We start from the raw sequence: 18,226 nt of genomic DNA, 5'->3' as shown, positions 1-18,226 counted from the left end.
ACGATGTCGTCACGTCGTACTTCTCGGAGAGGCAAGAAACAGCCACCGACAAAGACCAACCTGTCCTATTCGCAAGTCGCAATATGCAATTCCACAGTTGATCGTAACGTGAGCACCGTGTTCCATTCCTCCAATCTATTTTCCAAAAGCGAGACCAGGCCACCAGGCCCACCATGAGAAATTGGCCTCTGTGGCAGGCCAAAACGGTCTGCCAGGCAACTTTGTGACAGTCCGGATCTCCTTGGGAATCGGCCAGTCTTGTGGAATGTTCAATTGTTCACAGACTTATAGAGCAATTACGTCGCAATTGTTCCAACCAAACTTACAGCAGTCGCGGCAAGTAAGTTAGCTTGAGATGCATGAACCCTGAATCCAGGGGAAAGGAAATAAAACTGTCTGCCGGGACGAGCTAAGCTAAACGCAAGGTGTCGACGCGTTAGAAAGGGGCACATTAACCAGCGCACCAAGGCGGAAAAAACGAAAGATATTACGACGCACCACAGAGAGACCCCAAATAACGGGGCGCTGATGTGATGGGCCAGTAGCCGCGAAGCTGAGAGACGAGCGAGGGCAGTTGATCTGGCGATCGGCAACAGCCAGTCAGAGACGGCACCAACGGTTTTTGTTTACGGGGTAATTAACTCAGACTGGCTTCCCAGTGTTTTGCCAGACCATTTCAGTTTGTTGATATAAAAGGTCAGCTATGTATGTACCGCGATTGTGCGGTTCCGTGGCGGACTGTTACTTTTATTGCTGGTCATATAGCAGCAGAGTGCAAAGAAAAATTGAGACGCGTCAACAATGCTGCTGGACAGGCATGGCTGCTGACATTGGCCATGTTTGATGATGGAACCCGTCCCTGAATTTCTGTTTAATGGGAACGAGCACCGACACTGGGTGTTGCTGATGCAGTGAGGTGAGAGACATAAAATTTGCATGCTGCCAAGAATGACTTCATTTGCATTCCAAAAAAAACGAAGGGCAATTGTTTCTTTTTTGACCAGTTATCCTGCACATTTTCGTCTCGGCCTTCGCTTTCATCACATACTGCAGATGGAGAGATTACCAGATATCGCATCTGGCCTGCCTCACGGCCGTTTGCATGCAGGCCACGAGACAGATAGATTAACCACGCCGACAATTCAGGAAACACCGACTGCTCATAACGACCCGGTAGTCCGTGATATGCACCTCGCTCATCCTTCCCCGTCCCATGTTTCTTTCATCTAAATAAATTGGCGGGCTGGCAGTATTCGCGACTCTGCTTTCTTTCGGAAATGTGGGCGAGAGGGACGGGCGGGCTGGCCCCTGCCACACACAGCAACTCTTTTCCTGCGCGATCCCACGTCGTCCGCACAAGTTGAGCCTGGGTCGTCAATACCGCCAATGTTAAAGTGGTTGACGCGTCGCGTCGCAACCAAAGGACGCCACTTTCACAACACTGGAATGGGCTTTGCCACCTGTCAACCGTGCTGCCAAGCGAAAATAACTATGGCTGGAAAGAAATATTTGTCGCAATTGTCGTACGGCAAAAGAGGTCACGATGCAAATTTGCAGCTCAAACAATCCAATTTATTTTCTGGGTCTCATCCGCAGTAACAACCATGACATGTGTCACCCAACGCACTTTTGCTGACTTTACTGCCTGCTCGTCTCGCATGCATGCTTGGTTAGTACCGAGTCACTGCGTGTTTCCATACTTTGAGTCATGGGGGTTCGTCAACGTCGGCTTTCGGAATGTCCTACTTGACCAAGGCGAGGCCTGCAGTAATCCATACATGGGTTGACTGCTTGCCATTGCTGAATAATGACCGTAGATGATGATTCTAGACACGGTCTTGATGCTGATCTTTCGTCGAAATTGAAAGGTTTTTCGTATCGAACAACATGAAAGTGAAGTCAAATATTGGCATACGCTGTATCGCAAGTAGCTTTCAATACCCTTTTTATGAGTATTGAAATTGAGTGGCATGAACCGTGATCCTAACAATAAGCGTGGTAAGACACATTTTTCACATGAGAAGGGGTTTGGTGTTGAGTGAGATGTTTTAAAGTGCGTCGTTATGAAGATTAGAGATTGTGTGCTTTTTCCTGGCGCTGTCCTTCCCCGCAACCCACTCCACAGGGCTCTTCCCGCCACTAAGCATTCTGATGGTGGCAGGGAAAGCATAGGCTCTGCAAGTCTCGAACAAGGTTGCCTACAGAAGCACGAGCCGAGCTAATCCCGCTACGACAGCACTTGCCATACACTGACGTCGCAAGTTCTTTCAGTCCATCGCTCCTGCCAGCCTAGATCCGGGCATCAAAACATGGCATGTGACTAAAGCACCGCCAACGACGAACAACTGCTACCGTCAGCGTCATCCTTTTACGATCCCATCGACAGACCCTTCGCTCCAACACGTATTGTGAACTTGCGCCACCCGATCGACACAACCTGCAGGAACTGCATAATTACGTTGTACCTTTATTTTGTTTCCGGCTTTCTTTCCACCATCGTCTCGGCGTCCCCCGACGGCGGTCTTTGGCAATGGACGAAATTGCCTACATGTTTTTGACCGGCCACGAAGACGACCCGCCCGAAGAAGAGACGCCTGTACCCGCTCCTGTGCCAGCATCACCGTCCCCGGCGGTGAGTAACATCAACAAGTCCGGCCACATGAGCCATTCGAAACTCGAGGCCGTTGGGGAAGTCGCCGACGACCAGTCGCAAACCGCCTCGCCGCCCGTCTCACCTACACCAGCAACACACCGGAAGCGGCGGGGCTTCCGTGACTTTCTGAGCAAAGCCAACTCTAATATACAGGATCAGCTCTTAGACAAGTATGTGGAAGTGTGTGCAAACCGATTCTTCTTTCTTTTCCCTTGTACTAATGCTGGTCCCCAGACTCTTTCAACAGGTGATCCCAATCGACAATAGCCACACAAATAACGACGATGCAGATTTGGGCTATTCAGACCCATCGTTTGGTGCGCCGCCGAACGTCAGTGATAGCGCAGCAGACACGGGCGGTCATGGCGGCGTCGGTAGTCTCGACCCCAACGACGACAAGCCTGTGAAGAAGCAACGGCCCGGCTTCAGCGTCGCAATCATGTCCACCAACTTCCGCCGTTTCAACGCACGCATCGGCGTCGTCTTTCGTTTTCAGAAGAAGGTGGAGCGCCTGTTGGCCTGGCGCCGTGCCTCACACACATTGTCGTTCTTGGGCGTCTACACCTTTGTGTGCCTCGATCCGTACCTCTTGACGCTGGTCCCGCCTGCTATTCTCTTGCTCGGCGTTCTTATCCCAGGCTTCATCACACGGCACCCGGGCACCTCGACGACCAATACGCCGAGCCTGGCGCTTCCCTCCGAGTACTACGCACGCGGTCCTCCGCTGGCACCGCCACACACCGTGAAGCCTGTGAAAGAACTGAGCCGCGATTTCTTCCATAATATGGGCGATCTGCAGAACAGCATGGAGGACTTTAGCGTGGCGCACGACAAGATTGTGCAGACGGTCGTGCCGGCCACCAACTTTGCCGACGAAGCCTTTTCGTCCGCCTTGTTTGTCGCCCTCTGTGTGACGGCCATCCTGCTCTCCCTCGCTGCCCATTTACTGCCATGGCGCATGATGTTTTTGGTGGGTGGCTGGGTGGTCGTGTGCAGTGGCCACCCGACCGCGGCCCGCCTTTTGCGTGTGTGGAAGACGTCCATGGGCACACCACCACCACCGGCCTCTGCACCCCGCGGCGACAAGGCCACGACGGATGGCAAGAAAGACGGTGCAACTGGCGGGGCCGTTCCAAAGACTGAGCCTGCGTCAGCCGCCTCCTTGTGGAATGCCTGGGTAGCTGCCGACATCATTCTTGATGAAGCTCCTGAAACGCGCGAGGTTGAGATCTTTGAGCTGCAGCGGCGGTCGACCGATGCCGCCGAGTGGGAGCCGTGGGTATTTGGTCCGAGCCCATACGACCCTCTGTCGCAGCCACGCCTCAATGCCAACGCGCAGGCCTCGTCCCCTGCTGCTGCGTTTTTGGGCGGCAGCGGCGGACGGCCCCAAGGCGCGCGTTTCTTTGAAGATGTACTGCCGCCTCAAGGATGGGAATGGAGCGAGAAGAAGTGGGCGCTCGATCTCTGGAGCCGCGACTGGGTCGAAGAGCGTATCATCACGGGTGTCGAGGTCGAGACCGAGGGCGAGCGCTGGGTGTACGACATGTACAACGAGCATGAGCAGCAGCAGCAACAGCAGCACCAGCTGGCAGCTGCTGCGGAGTCGACGGGAGGATCTGGATACGGAGACAGCGATTTCTACGCCGATAGCACAGGCTTGCACCCGCCGACGGCAACGTTCCGGCCGCAACGGCGCCCGCTGGGCCCGAGCTGGGAAGAGGGCGAGGAGGGTATGGGCCGGCGGGGAGAGTGGCGTCGCCGGCGGTGGGTGCGTATGGTCAAGAGGAAGAAGATTACTGTCACTGCATAGATTGAGGGAGATACAGACTGGTCAACTTGGTCTATTGCTACCCCAACTACGAGCATATGGCTCAAATTCCTGATAGCATATATGGCAACCTACCGCCTGCGAAGACAGTGCAACAAACAAAACCAGTTGGTATCCTTAACTCGAAAAGGCCAGAAAATCCACGACCAAAAGACAAGAAACCCAAACCATGCCCCACAAATTCCGGTTACCCTGAATGAACCTGGTATAAAAGGTATAGAAACGTGTAAATACGAAGGAAATGCGACGTATGCTGTAAATGGCGGACCGGCGCAGTGCATCTAGTTGATGGCAAGGTGGTCGAGGATGACGTGCACCGCCTGGCTGCGGCCCTTGCCCTCGTCAAGCTCGTCGGCCAGGTTCCGCGCGCGCTCCGTGAGCACCTGCAGCACCTCCTTGGTGTACTCAAACGAGCCAGTGCTCTCCATGTGCGCCACGGCGTAGCGCTTGACCTCCTCGTCGGTCGTCCTCTGCTTCAGAATGTTGAGCAGCTGCAAGTTCGAGGGGTTGGCCCGGATGCTGTGGATCACGGGGAAGCTGAACTTGCCCTCCGTCAAGTCCTCGCACATTCCCTTGTTCTGGCTGTACTCGGACGCCATCAGGTTGCGGTAGTCGTCCTGGATCTGGAACAGCAGGCCCAGCAGGTTGACGAGCGGCACGCAGTCCACCAGCGAGCGCGACTCGGCCTGCATCAGCTTGATGCCCAGCCGGAACAGGCCGCCCGTCTTGTGGCCGACCATCTCGAGGTAGTCGTCCTCGGTCGGACACGTCAGCGTGTCGCGCCAAAAGAGGTCCATGCCCTGCCCGCGGTGCAGGTTGCACAGCTCCTCGGAGAAAACGACCAGCGCCTTGGGGTTGCGCAGCTTTTGCACCTCTTGGAGGGCCAAAAAGTAGATGTAGTTGGCGCTGTTGATTGTCTGCGGCACGCCAAAGATGTTGTGGGCCACCGGCAACCCGCGTCGCAAGCTGCTCGAGTCCTCGACGTCGTCGACCAGCAGCGACGCCGTGTGCAGCATGCCGACGATCCGCGTGATAATCTCGAGAGAGTCGGCGGGGACCTCGAGCCAGCCGTTGAAGGCGTTTATGAGCTGCGTGCGGAACTCCTTGCCGCGCGTGCTGTTCAGGTAGTCAAAGGGCCCGCACACGATGCGCTCCTTCTCGTCCGTCCAGGTGCGTCGCGCGCTAAAATTGAAGTCTTCGGAAGCGTACCGCCGCGGGTCGGGTGGGGGTGTTGGCTGCAGGGCCGTGGCTGTGAGCACAGAGGTGGCGACGGAAGAGGAGGAGCCAGAAGCAGCGCCGGCGAAGGGCTTCGATGTTGGTGGCACAAGGGGCTGGTGTTTTGTCGGTTCGAGGACGGAGGCGGAGGAGGTAGACGGGGTCGGCTTGTCGGTGCTGCCAGTGCTGCCGGCGGCCAGGTTGGGGTTGCCTGCGGCGGCAGCTGATGCCTTTAGGGAGGCCATTGTGATGGAAGGTTTGCGGGGACGCCGGGTACCGGGGTTGTGTAGCCAGTCGGCCTCGGGGACAGACCGCAGCACAGAGGCTGATTTGCCGGCGCCGGTGGATGAGGAGGACGAAGAATGGTGATGGCGCTGGTGGGAGGTCGAGGCAGAGGCAGAGGCAGATGCAGATGTAGATGCAGACGCAGAAGAGGAAGGTTGGGGCAATGACGCAGAGTGCTGGTGCTGCTGGTGCTGCTGGCCGGTGGAGGAGCGTCGTGGTGGGATGGCGTTGGGAGATTGGAGGAAGGCCGGTGATGTCGAGCCGGAGGAAGATGAAGCGACTGGTGCGGACAGCATGGTAGCTGGCTCTTTCTCTTTTCGGCGGCCGGCTGATGGAAACATGTGTGGCAAGAGCGGGACGGAGATTTGGGACGGCGTGCAAGTGAAGGAAGTAGGCTCCTATTTCAACGAAATTTTGTACCTAACGAGGCAGGCGCGAGGCCAGCAGGAGCTAGGCAGGTTGGTGACTATTGGTGTGCTGTCCTTTGATGTCATGCGACCAAAGGAGCAAGAACGATCCACTGTTCCGTATCCCGCGGGAAGGCACGGAACGTTGTGGAACGTGGAAGGTGCAGTGCAGGCACCAGCTAATTCCTTGAAGCGTTATGCTGTAGGACTTGTTTATTGTCGCGTATCAATTGCTTGGTCCTTCGGAAGGCGTGACTAGGGAAGAGCGGGCGCTTGCCAGACTGTTCTTGCTTCGCCGCCAATTGCAGTGTAGGCCTTGTTCCAGGCAGAAGGATTTTGGGCGCCGGTGTTATTAGAGTACGCCTTGCAGGCCCAACCAATGTGGCGTGTTGTCAATGTCTGGAGTCCGAAAACACGGTGTGATACAGCGGCGAATATGCGCAGCAGGAAACGTCGATGATGTTGACAATAAACTATGGTCAAATTCAATTGGTCGAGTGGATGATGACGGGGGCTTTCAATGTAAGGCGAAATAGAAGTCAGTTCGGCGGGCAGGAGCTTTGGACGTAATAATGCGCGTCTCTCTTTCCATGTGACAGCTGATGCGGGGGCGAGTGCCGGTGAGTGCAATGTGTAAGTGCAAGAAGGCATGCACGTCGACGTCGTAAGCGTCCTGTGGAAACGGAAGTAGCGACTGGTCGAAGGTCCACCGCGATGGCGATAATCTGACCTGAGCAATTTGATAATGTAAAAGATGCAATTACGGCGTGTGTTGTAGATTCAAGTCGACAAAAGATGCGTCCGGGACGTGTGGTTTTGTTTCCATCGGCTTTTCTGACAAGCCGGGTTCCCACAGCATCCCCTGCATGCTTGGGCTGAGTTTATGCAGGCCCCTTGACCCAAAGTGCGCGCGCTTTGACGATCTTCTGAAAGGAGAAGCAAACCCGTCTTGAGCGTGCGCTGAGACAGTCTGTTTTGAGGGAGGGTGTCGCTTGTATTCCTTTCGCCTCTCGCGTCTTGCCCGTCGCTTCAGACCCTGCCTCTGGCAGCAAACATGGGCATCGTGGCCCAGTTGGTTTCACGTTTCCACGTGCCACACAAAGAGCCGAAGCTTTAATACGTTTCAATCGTCGCTACGGAAATGAAAACACTATTCATAATCCGTTGTAGGTCGAACCCGGTATCATCTCTTCATTTACTTGATCATGCGTTGTGGTAGTGGCTTGATGGCGATGTGGTGTCGTCGTTTGTTGATATTGTGGTCTTTTGTTTTAATATAGCGCCCATTCCGCTGTTCTGCCCTATCTGTTGCCCGTCCAGTCTGCTGTATCCTACGCTGCGAGGCGGTTGTGCTCCAATTGGGCTTAGCGCCACCAAGGCCACCACCAGCTGTATGCAGCCCAATGCGACGGTCTTGGTTGGTGGGTAGCTCCTGCCGTTGCTGGGCCATTTATCGGTGATCTAAGACAGCCAAACACACGGCAGGTGCCATATTGCGTGCAGCTTCCTTTTCTTATCTATTCATTCATCTGAACCATGAACATCAGAAAATCTCATGTCTTCTCCTTTTCTTGGTGATATATTTGCAGCCTTTCGCATGAGCACGCCTTTCTTTCGTTTCCTGTATTATAATTTATTCCGCCTTTCTCTTCTCACTGAAGGCATTTCGCCCCCGTTGACGAGTGCCGTCACCATTGTTTTCATTCTCGTCGATATTTCAGCTCCAACTTTTCTCAAACTCTTCACGATACCTCCTTTCACGCATTCTCCAATCGGCCCTCGACACTACTCTCTTACCCTCTAACGAGCCTTTTTCGACCTCCTCCTCCTCCTTCGTTTCCTCTATCCGCACGGCACAATGGAGGCCCTCCTTTCACTCGCATTCGACAACCTGTCGTCCTATGATGGTCCCAAGATAAAAAAGGCCTCAAGCAGGTCGAAGGCCTGCTGGCACCCATTTGCCTGTCTTCGTCCAAAGCCAAGAAGCGGCAATCGGGCCTTGACGAGGATCACCAGCAACAGAAGGGCTCCTATAAGACGCTTGAAGAGCTCAACGATGACCTGGCGTTCTTTGAGTTCTTCAAGCTGCAGGAGGGCTTTGAGTGGAACATTGCGCAGCGGCTGCTCGATACGCTCGACCGGCTGCTGTCTCGCGGCAGCGATGGGCAGAACGACCTGTTGATCCTCAGCACGCTCGACCTGACGCAGGGCGTGCTTCTGCTGCACCCGCCTAGCAAGGTGCTCTTTGCACGAGAGAAATACATGAACGTTTAAGTTTTTTTTTTTTTTTTTTTTTTTTTTTTTTTTTTTTTTTTGGCCGGTATCTTCTTTGCTCCTCTCGTTTGTCTCGGCCGTTATCTGACACAGCCAAGCTTCTCCTCGACCTCCTCGAACCCGTCAACTGCCCAGCCATCCAGTCGGCCACGCTGCTCACCCTCGTCGTGGCGCTCATCGACACGCCCCAGAACACCCGCGCCTTCGAGGCCCTTGATGGCCTGCTGACGGTTACGTCCATCTTCAAGTCACGGTCGACGTCGCGCGAGGTCAAGCTGAAACTGGTCGAGTTCTTGTACTTTTACCTCATGCCCGAGACGCCGTCCATTCCGCGGGCAGACGCGCGGGATTCGATGCCGGCGATGCTGCAGCGCAGCCCGAGCAAGCTGGCCAAGGCCTTTGGGGGCGGCGGGAACAGTGCATCGTCTGGCCGCAAGCGGCGTGGCGACGACGAGACCGACTTTATGCGGACAACCGAGGACAAACAGGCGCTGCTGGGGCGGCACCTGCACAACGTGGACGATCTGGTGCGCGATCTGACGGCTCACACGCCCTTTGGCGGTGTCGTGTGCTGAAGCAGGTGATGGTCCTTTCACACAGTCCGCTCTTCGACCGTCTTTCTCGACCCGATTTTCTTTTCGATACCATTCGACACGGCGTTTAGCGAAGCCATTTGTTTTGTTTTGTTTTGTTTCTGTTTCTGTTTTTGATTTTGATTTTGTTCATTTTCCATTTTCCTTAGTGCCTTTCTTTTTCTTTTTGCCTTTTGCATTTGTATTTGATTTCTGCTCCTGGCGCAGCTTCTTTTTCGCCCAACAAAACCTGCACCATCGACACAGGGCTGTATTACCATTGTTGAGCGTATCGTTGTCTGGCCTTCATTCCGTTTTTCTCTCTTCCTACATCCTCGATCGTATCTTGAGCATGGGCCAAGGTTGCATTTGCACTTTATGGTCCTCTAAAAGCCGCGCGCACACGCACATTGTAATATAATAGACATTTTTGATTGACATTCGCTTCTTGTTCATGACCTTCCTTGTCCCGTTACTTCATTATTATGTTCTCTGATTATCATACACAGCTCATTCTAACCTCGGACCACCGCCTGGCCGGTTGGCATTCTCCATTGGTGACACGACCAGCTCGCCCTGATCACCTCCCTCGGCAATCGGTGTCACTGCGCTGCTATCGCCTGGCCGCTCGTTTGGCGAAACAGTCTGCTGGGTGTACGGCGTCGGCACCTCGGAGCCATAGAGTTCATAGTGCGGCGTAGGCTCGGCTGCTGCTGCTGCTGCTGGTGGCGAGACGGCAACGTACGGCGCTGCTTGCACAGCGGCAGCGTCCTTTTCATTGTCACCATTGTCACCATTGTCACCATTGTCGTTCCGCCCAATATTGTTCTCCGCGCCCATCTCGGCCACGGCCCGTTGCCGCGAATCAATTTCGACAGGCGCCACAATATCGTGCGGGCCGTGCGGTTGCATCGGCACACCACCCACAGCACCATTGTTGCCTGGCGCAACGGCTGACTGGGCCACAGTGTACGGGCCGGGAACAGCATTGGGGCCAAAGTAGTCCTGGGTCAATCCGGGGAGCCGTGCATCCGGTTCGGATCCCGTGGGCATGGCCGGCGTACCCATGCCCGTTCCACCTGCTGCTGCTCCATCGCCACTGTTGCTATACGCAGCTGCGCTGCCGCCGACGCCTGTGCTGGCGGTGTTGCGCCGGAAGGCGAGGGGATGGCGCCAGGACCGCGTGGCGGGCGAGCTGGCAGCAGCCGACACGCCGCCCAGGCCGTCAATCATGCCCTGCTGGCGCAGCTGCGGCTGGTGCATCTGCGGTTCGTTGCGCGGCTGGCTCTGCAGGTCGTCATAATCGTGGGTGCCAAAGGAGGCGGGCGGCAGGGACGAGTCGCGGCGGACGCTGCCGCGCTTGGCATTGCGGTGACGCACGCAGGCCCAGGCGGCCGCACCGGCGAGCGCGCCCGCACCAATCACGGCGCCCAGGGCAATGCCCGCCTTGGCGCCGGCCGACAGGCTCTTGCTGTTGGTGTCGGTTGTCGTCACGCCCGAAACGGTCGCGCCAGTGGCGGACGCGCAAAAGATGGTGCTGGACACGACGGTGCAGGTATGGCCGAGCGCGCAGCAGCCACCACCCAGGCTTTGGGGGCAGGCAATCTGGCTCGTGGTGCAGCCGCTGGGCAGGGCGGACACAAGGCCAGATGTGTCGGTGGCGGTGGCGCCCGTTTGCGTCCTGGAAGGTGGCTGGCTCGTCGAGAAGCACTGGCTGTTGGAGGCACAGGTCTGGTCGTAGTTGCAGCAGCCGCCGCCAAAGTTGCTGGCGCACTGGAACTGGCTGGTGCCCTGGCAGCGACGGGCGCAGCAGGCGGAGTAGACGGAGGTGGTGGTGATGACCGTGGTGATCTTGGTAATGACGGTGTTGGCGCCGGTGACGACGTTCGTCGCAGGATTGGTCAGCGGCAGAGTGGCCGTTCCCGACACGACAAGGTCGGTCTTGGTCTGGGTCAGTGTCTTGGTCGTGGTGGCATTGCACTCGTACTGAGTTTCGTTGCAAGGCGAGCCGCAGGTCAGGCCGATGGAGCAGCAGGCGGCCTGGAGCGTCGTCGGGTCGATGATGCAGTAGCGGTCGTTTGCGCAGCAAAGCGTCGAGTTGATGTCGAGGCACGAGTGGAAGCCGGCTGCGCAGTCGGCGCTGTCGCGGCGCTCGACGGTCGGCGCGACGCCGTCGAGAAAGTAGCGCGGCGACAAGCCCATGCCGGCAAAGCCGGGTTCGGCCAAAAAGGCATCGCGGCCACCGTTGAGCGCAACATCGCCGTCATAGGCGGCGCGGCAGGCGGGGACGATGGCAAGGAGAACGAAGAGGACGGCCCAGGCCGTGGACAGAAAGCGGGAAGCCGAAGCCGGGGCGCCTGTTGTCGGTGCGGATCGTCGCAAGGGCATTGTCGATGTGTCTATAGAGAGGATGGGGACGAAAAGGAGGAACGACAAGGGAAAGAGAACAAAAAAAAATCAAATAAACATAAAAAAAAAATAAAACAACTCAGAGCAGGGAAAAGAAATGCTGCGCAATCAGGCGAGAGACAGGCCCCTTTACCGCATCATCTATCAGGTCGCATGCAGCCAGGGCCCAGGACCCTTGTTCGTCGTTCGGGGGTACTCTGAGATTTCTTGGCTTTGTGGCACTGTTTTCTTTGTGCACATGCAGCCTTTGCTCCTTGCGTCCGGAAAAGGTGTAAATGTTATTTAAAGCTCCAGGACCAACAGACAAGAGCTCGTCCGCACAGACAAAAGACAAAGGAAGATACGTCGAGTATCAAGTGACGGAAAGGTCGAGATTGGAAGAAAACAAGACGAAGGATTAACAAAAAAAAAAAAAAAAAAAAAAGAACAAAAAGGAAGGAGAAAGGAATGGAAGAAAGCAGCAGTCAGATCTAACACAACGACCGACACGAAATACGATTCGCGAGAGATGTGCGTGCGACAACGTGCATGCGGCGCACAACTGTTTGTAATGACAACACTGCGCAGGTGGGCGGAGGCTCTGCCAACGAAATTAAATCGAAAATCAAAAATCAGAAAGTGCAGAAAATGAGAAAACGACCAGGGTTGTTGCGCATCCTTTAGCCGTTTTTCGCTTTTCGTCCAGGGTCTTCTCCGGCGCTTCGGATGCTGCAGGAGGGATCATGGACATGCAGAATCTCGCCGATCGGGAGTCCTGCAGGTGATTTCGGTTCGACGCATGTCATGCTTTGTTCCCTTTTTGCTCTTGTTCTTTTCCCTTCGTCTTCTTCGTTTTGTTCTTCTTCCTTCAATTCGTGATGGCCTTGCCAAATGTAGCCGATCCGACCAGATGCAAGCAAAGCTCCGAACGGAAAGAAAATCTGACAGGCAAGACAGCTGATAGTCCAAAAGAGACATACGGGCCGTCAGACATACACGTAATGTGTGGCTGCCGTGGATTTGGATTCGTTCGGGCGAGAGCGATGTGGCGGGAGCCTGTCGCAGCCCGTTTCCCAGCCCGCCCATGAGTAATATAAGGTTGCATCGGATGGAGAGAGGGTGTAAGATACCCAAAGCAACACGGCACAGGTCATCTTGATCACTACATCGCCGCGAAGCTTAACGTCCAAACTTGACGGTGAAGATTTGGGAAGTGAGGCTGGAGAGGACGGCAAAAGGACCAGACACACAATCGTATACGAGCCGACGCGCTCCGTTTTCGATCCCGTTTCCCGTTCTCGCCACCGTCTGCGCGTCTGCCGTAAGATGCGTGGTTGCGTGTGAGAGGAGTGAGGCGCGAGAGATTAGTGAGGCAAAGCGTGAGGTGAGACGACATCACAGAGTGGATGCACCTGCCGTGTATGACAAGTAAATACGTGGACAGAAAGTGGAAGGAGCGAGCGCTAGTACCTGAAGGAAGGAGCGACGGCGCGCGACGTGCTGCGAAGACATACAAAGTGCAGGAAATGGAGGTAAAGGTTGCTTTAAAACGGTAGCGAATGTCAATTTACAGTCTGAAGATAAGCTATGTAGATAGACTCTGCGTTGGAATAACTACATGTCGTAAGATGTACTTTCGTTGTCGAAAATGCCAAAGTGCCTGTTGAAAGGCGGAAAAACACCAAGATTTACTGTGTATGAGTGCTGGCAGTTGTTAATAGTGGGGCTACAGTGGGATTCAAGGACCGCCAGTCGTGCTTTCCTCTTTTGGGTACACGTCCACCGGCCCTTCCCGTCTATCAGCTCCTCACTGCCAACGTCCTTTCGGCGCCCCCGTCTCGTCTTCGCCACTCTCTTTACACACCGCGCTCGTCACAGTACCGTGCCACCTCCTTGGCCAGCGTCGCGCTCTGGCGGATGACCATCTCCATCATGTCGTCGACATCCTCGCCCAGCCGCGTCTTGGTGGCCGGCACCGCGCCCGCCGTCGTGCCCGTGGCCGCTGCATAGATGGCCTGCATTTCCGTCAGCACGGCCTGCAGCTGGTTCGGCAGCCAGGTGACAATGGGGCTGCCGCCCGTCGCCGTCGGGTGCGACGTGCGCTTGAGGATGTACTCCTTGCCGAAGCACCAGTGGCGCCAGCGGAAGTCGCGCACCTGGTTGAGGATCTGCAGCCAGAGACGCACGCTCTGGACGGCGTCCATGTCCTCGCCGCTGACGGCGCCGCCCCCGCTCAGCGCATAGTCCTTGACGCCGAGGTCGCCCGAGCGCTGCCGCACGTACGCCAGGAATTGGCGGTGGTTGCTGGGGCGGTACTGCCGGAAGTCCTTGAGGATGGCCGTCAGCGGCGTGTCGGGCATCGGGATCTGCAGGAAGCTGTCCATCAGGGGCACCATGGAGTCGTTGGCGCCGGACTCGCCGCGGAAGCTCAGGCGCGTGACGGCATCGGGACGCGCGGCCTCGAACCCGTCGGCGCCCACGCCCTCGTACGCCACGCCGTCGGGGAACATGCTCTGGGAGGTGATGCCAAAGATGAACGTGCGGAAGCTCGTGTACTGCTCGGGCCGCGACTTGGCCCACATGGTCTCCATGACGCCGTTGATGCGGGTCAGCGCCGCGACAATGCGCTCGAGGCCATGGTTGAACGCCTCGCGACCGCCCTGGCTCTTCTTCTGTGTCTCGACCACGTCCAGGCAGTCCACCGTGCCGGCCACCAGCGGGCCCGAGTTGCGCACCATGTCGACGTGCACCAGCACAAAGCCGGCCTCGCTCGACGTCGGGTCCAGGCCGTGCTCAAAGGCCCGGATCAGACGCAGGTTGTCATACTCGAGGCCCTTGGCGGGGTCCTCCAGCCGGTAGTTGAACAGCGCATAGCTGCCGGCGTACTCCATGAACGGCTTGAACCCGCACAGCCGCGCCGTCCGTGCAATCGGCCGCGCAATGCACGCCGGCAGCACGTCGCGGCCCAGGCCGTAGGGCTCGCCCTTTAGGAAACGGAGGTGGCAGGGCTCCAGGAGAAAGGCCGACGCCAGGAACGCATAGTCGCGGTACAGCGCGTTGAGCAGCGGCAGGTTGTGCTTGACGCTGGGCTCGTCAATGGCGTCTGTCAGGTCGGGCAGCAGCTTGTCCTTGAGAATGGCATCGCCCAGCTTGCCCTCCGCCAGCAGACCGGGCGTGCCGTCGAGGCGCTTGACGGGCATACGCGTCAAGAGGTCCTCGAGCGGCGCAAACACCGCCGGCAGCTCGACGACAGGCTCGGCCCGCGGCAGGAAGCCTCGGGTCTTGGACACCATGAACGCCGGCATAGACGTGTCCTGGGGATGGGCATCGTCGAGCACCTCGAACGAGGTGGCGATGGTAGGGTCGTCAACGATGATGGAGCCCATTGTCAGAGAGGATGTGTGGGGAGTTATGTGGTGGCAAAAAGGTAAGTTGGTGAAGATGGTGCTGATGGTGATATTTGGTGCTGAAGGCGGACTTTTTTTTGAAAAGAAAAAAATCAAAGAATGAAGCGTCTACGGAAACGGGGGGATGGCAGAGTACCGGAAAAGGGAATGGTAATGCCTGGGAAAGACTACCAAAAAGTCGTGGCCAAGTGGTTGCGGCCGTGTCCAAAGCCGGCGCGCGCTGCGATTATATGCATCGAGGCCGGAATGGTTCCGGCCACTTCGCACGCTCATATTCCGGCCTCATCCACCAGTCCAAGTTGGCCAGTTGGTGCCAGGATGACCGCCCACCGCCACTTTTTTAGTCAAATTTTTTCGCGCCTTTTGCCCTTTTGGTTTTCACCTATCTTTCCATGACACAGAGAAACTCGTCCCCCGCTCGAATGGAAATCGTTGGATTTCTGAAGGACTGGAAATCACGAACGACGAGAACCAGCCAAAAGCCAAATAGGGGCATCCGGCAAACACTCACTTTACTCGGCGTCACTTTTGCAAAAATACGTCCAAAACTGCATATAACGTTCTCGTGCGTCACACAACTATTTATTTGCCTGTCTGTTCTCCCTTTCGTCTTGTTTACTTGTCTTCGTCGCGATGTCGTCGTCGTTGGGTATTACAAGCGTTGTTCCGCACTCGCACCTTCCTGCACTGTGGAGCAAATGCAGTCCAGCGCTTTTGCTCCGCTCCTTCCTCACTTGCCCCTTGACTTTCTTCCTTTCCCCTTCCATTCCCCTTCTCTCGTCTCCACACCCCGTTCGCTCCTTCCCCTTTCTGGTTGGCCCGTTCGTAGCCGAGACCAAGACGCCGTGTCGAGATACCAGGACAAACATTCACGTGACGTTAGGCCGGCCTTGCCCGGCCTTGACGCCGACACCGGTTTAGGAAGGTGCAATCTCGCTCTGCTACTCCTGTGGACAATCGGCGCATTCTAATGCAAAGTGTGTTCGTATCTCTGTCCGGCCGTTGGCAATATCGAGAACCTGTATGGCCTGGTGAAACCCGGCTGTCGTTTTTCCATTCCTTTGAAAGGTGTCTACGAATGCCGCGTTCGCCAGGCGCACCCAATAGAATAAAATCAATATGTAAGAACACAACATTATCTATATTTTGCATACTTCGTATCTATTTAGATAACTTGGTGGTCCATGGAACCTATTCGTACACCACTTTGCCATTATCGCAGATGACGCTGGATAAAGGCGTTTTGATGCACGGCCAGACGCATACGCTTGCCAAAGACGTACAGCACCAGGCCGTAGATGCAGCCGACGCCGTGGATGGTGCCAATAATAAAGTAGACGCGCACAGGGCCCGACTTGGCCAGCCACGTGTTGATAAAAAAGGCAATGGCAAACGTCATGACGGCCTTGACGAGCGTGACGGCGGCATAGGCGTCCTGCGCATGCTTGCGGTGGCAGTCGAGCAGGTACGTGTTGGAGACGAGGGACAAGATGGAGCCCGAGAAGGCGGCGACGCCAAAGAAGAAGACGGGCGCGAACCAGTGGATCTTGTAGTGGATGGCGAGCCCAAAGCCCCAGTAGCCGGCGAGGCCCGTGAGGAGGGCGGGGAGGCACAGGATGTTGCGGAACTCGGGCTCGTAGACGCCGCCGTTTTTGCGCGACATGTACGTGACGAGCCAGTCGGCGACGGGTCCGGGGATGAAGTTGCCGACAATGTTGGCGACAAAGGGCGAGAGCACGGTGAGGCCGACGGCGCGGGTCGAGAAGTGATAGGGGGCGACGGTGAAAATCGACGACAGCGAGACGGAGAGCGAGGCCGAAAAGGCAACGGCGCATCCGTAGGAGTAGGCGGCCCAGACGACGCCGGGCAGCATGTAGGTGGCAAAGGGCGCGATGAGGGCCCTGAGGTAGTTCTCGTCGCTGTAGCGGCCGCTGAAGATGCGGAGGGACTGGGCGTAGGCACGCTTGGTCTCGATCTCCGCAGCCGTGCCGGCCGACTCTGCGTCGAAGTCGGTCGTCTTTTCGTCGACGTTGCCCCCGGACGGGAGGTGCTGGTCCGATACGCTGGCGCTGGCGGCACCGCTGCCTTCACGGACCTCGTCCGACAGCAGCTCCAGCACGTCCGTGTCGTACTTTTTGGCGCGCACATAGGTCGTCTCGGGCGCAAAGAAGAAGAGCGCCACGACATAGGCGGCCATGAAGATGACGGCATAGCGGAACGCCCACACGTAGCCTTGGCCGGCGACGATCTGGCTCGCAATCACCTGGCCCAGCGAGTTGCCGCCGGCCAGGGCAAAGTGCCACAGTGCGAGGTGGAAGCCGCGCTGGTGGACAAAGAACAAATCGCCCACGCTGGAGCTCACCAGGTACTCGAGGCCGCTGGCGCCGGCACCCCAGAGCGCGCGGCCGGCATAGAGGTATTGCAGGTTGTAGGGGTGTGCCAGCAGCACGCCGTAGCCCAGGACGGACACGAGGCCCAGCAGCAAGAAGATGGGCCGCTTGCCGTAGATGCGAGCCAGGGGCGTCGTGAGGATGCTCGCGATGCCCATGCACAGCATCAGCACGGCCAGCGAGCGGGACATTTGCGTGACCGTGGTGCCGACCTGCTTGGCCATGAGTGTGGCCGACGGGTTAAGGAAGTAGCAGGTGCCGGAGGCCAGGCCGGTGCCAAACGACAAAAAGTACGAGTGGAAGATCTTCTTGGCGCGCGGCCAGTTGAGCGGGTCGTTGACAGAGTCGGATGGCTGCGGCACAAGCACGATACCTTCTTCACGACCGCTGCCGTGCTTGAGATGCGCCGTCAGGGCGCGGAGCACGTCCGTGTCGCGCTCGACGTGGACGGTGCCGGGCACCTTGACATTTTGTTGCTTTGGTTCGAGGACCCAGAGACCCATGGCGAGGAGGAGACAAATAAAAGGCTATATAAAACAAGAGGCGATAGGGAAAGGACGTGTACAAACAAGGTGACGAGATGGTGGCAAGGACTCAAAATGAGGGATCAGCAGAAGAGAATGTTGTTTCTGGTCGGCAATCCCGTCCCTCCTTCTCGTCACAATTGCCAACGACTTCATTTTATGTATGGTGTTCGCCGCGTTGATGTAGCAAGGCCTGCATTGGACCTTCCACCGACCTCGTGGAGTCTTTGGTAGACTCGTGTAAACTCCCGTCGAGTCGCTATCACGCAAGAGGGATGCAATA

At 56.6% G+C, this 18,226-nt stretch overlaps 6 protein-coding genes across 6 annotated transcripts; 2 read left to right on the top strand and 4 right to left on the bottom strand.

The window, feature by feature from the left end:
* Positions 1-2,530: 2,530 nt before the first annotated feature.
* Positions 2,531-4,463, top strand: SPBR_06915 (integral peroxisomal membrane protein; the record flags this gene model as incomplete). The annotated part of the gene is made up of 2 exons (XM_040765171.1): positions 2,531-2,833; positions 2,901-4,463. The coding sequence occupies 2 exons, from the start codon at positions 2,531-2,533 to the stop codon at positions 4,461-4,463; spliced, it is 1,866 nt and encodes a 621-aa protein (XP_040616573.1).
* A 299-nt stretch (positions 4,464-4,762) lies between these two features.
* Positions 4,763-6,277, bottom strand: SPBR_07163 (geranylgeranyl diphosphate synthase, type III; the record flags this gene model as incomplete). Its single annotated transcript, XM_040765417.1, has 1 exon — positions 4,763-6,277. One exon carries the CDS (start codon positions 6,275-6,277, stop codon positions 4,763-4,765), a length of 1,515 nt encoding a protein of 504 aa, XP_040616572.1.
* A 1,504-nt stretch (positions 6,278-7,781) lies between these two features.
* Positions 7,782-9,237, top strand: SPBR_07211 (cell division control protein 14; the record flags this gene model as incomplete). Its single annotated transcript, XM_040765465.1, has 3 exons — positions 7,782-7,809; positions 8,304-8,626; positions 8,761-9,237. 3 exons carry the CDS (start codon positions 7,782-7,784, stop codon positions 9,235-9,237), a joined length of 828 nt encoding a protein of 275 aa, XP_040616571.1.
* Positions 9,238-9,744: 507 nt separating this feature from the next.
* SPBR_06937 (uncharacterized protein) lies at positions 9,745-11,622 on the bottom strand (the record flags this gene model as incomplete). Its single annotated transcript, XM_040765193.1, has 1 exon — positions 9,745-11,622. One exon carries the CDS (start codon positions 11,620-11,622, stop codon positions 9,745-9,747), a length of 1,878 nt encoding a protein of 625 aa, XP_040616570.1.
* A 1,856-nt stretch (positions 11,623-13,478) lies between these two features.
* Positions 13,479-15,008, bottom strand: SPBR_07153 (indoleamine 2,3-dioxygenase; the record flags this gene model as incomplete). Its single annotated transcript, XM_040765407.1, has 1 exon — positions 13,479-15,008. One exon carries the CDS (start codon positions 15,006-15,008, stop codon positions 13,479-13,481), a length of 1,530 nt encoding a protein of 509 aa, XP_040616569.1.
* Positions 15,009-16,242: 1,234 nt separating this feature from the next.
* Positions 16,243-17,922, bottom strand: SPBR_07045 (uncharacterized protein; the record flags this gene model as incomplete). The annotated part of the gene is made up of 1 exon (XM_040765300.1): positions 16,243-17,922. The coding sequence occupies one exon, from the start codon at positions 17,920-17,922 to the stop codon at positions 16,243-16,245; it is 1,680 nt and encodes a 559-aa protein (XP_040616568.1).
* Positions 17,923-18,226: the final 304 nt, after the last annotated feature.

This window comes from Sporothrix brasiliensis, assembly GCF_000820605.1.
Source record: "Sporothrix brasiliensis 5110 chromosome Unknown Cont20, whole genome shotgun sequence".
Classification (NCBI taxonomy): domain Eukaryota; kingdom Fungi; phylum Ascomycota; class Sordariomycetes; order Ophiostomatales; family Ophiostomataceae; genus Sporothrix; species Sporothrix brasiliensis.
The sequence above is the reverse complement of the archived record's forward strand: the minus strand, read 5'-3'. Positions and strand labels throughout refer to the sequence as shown.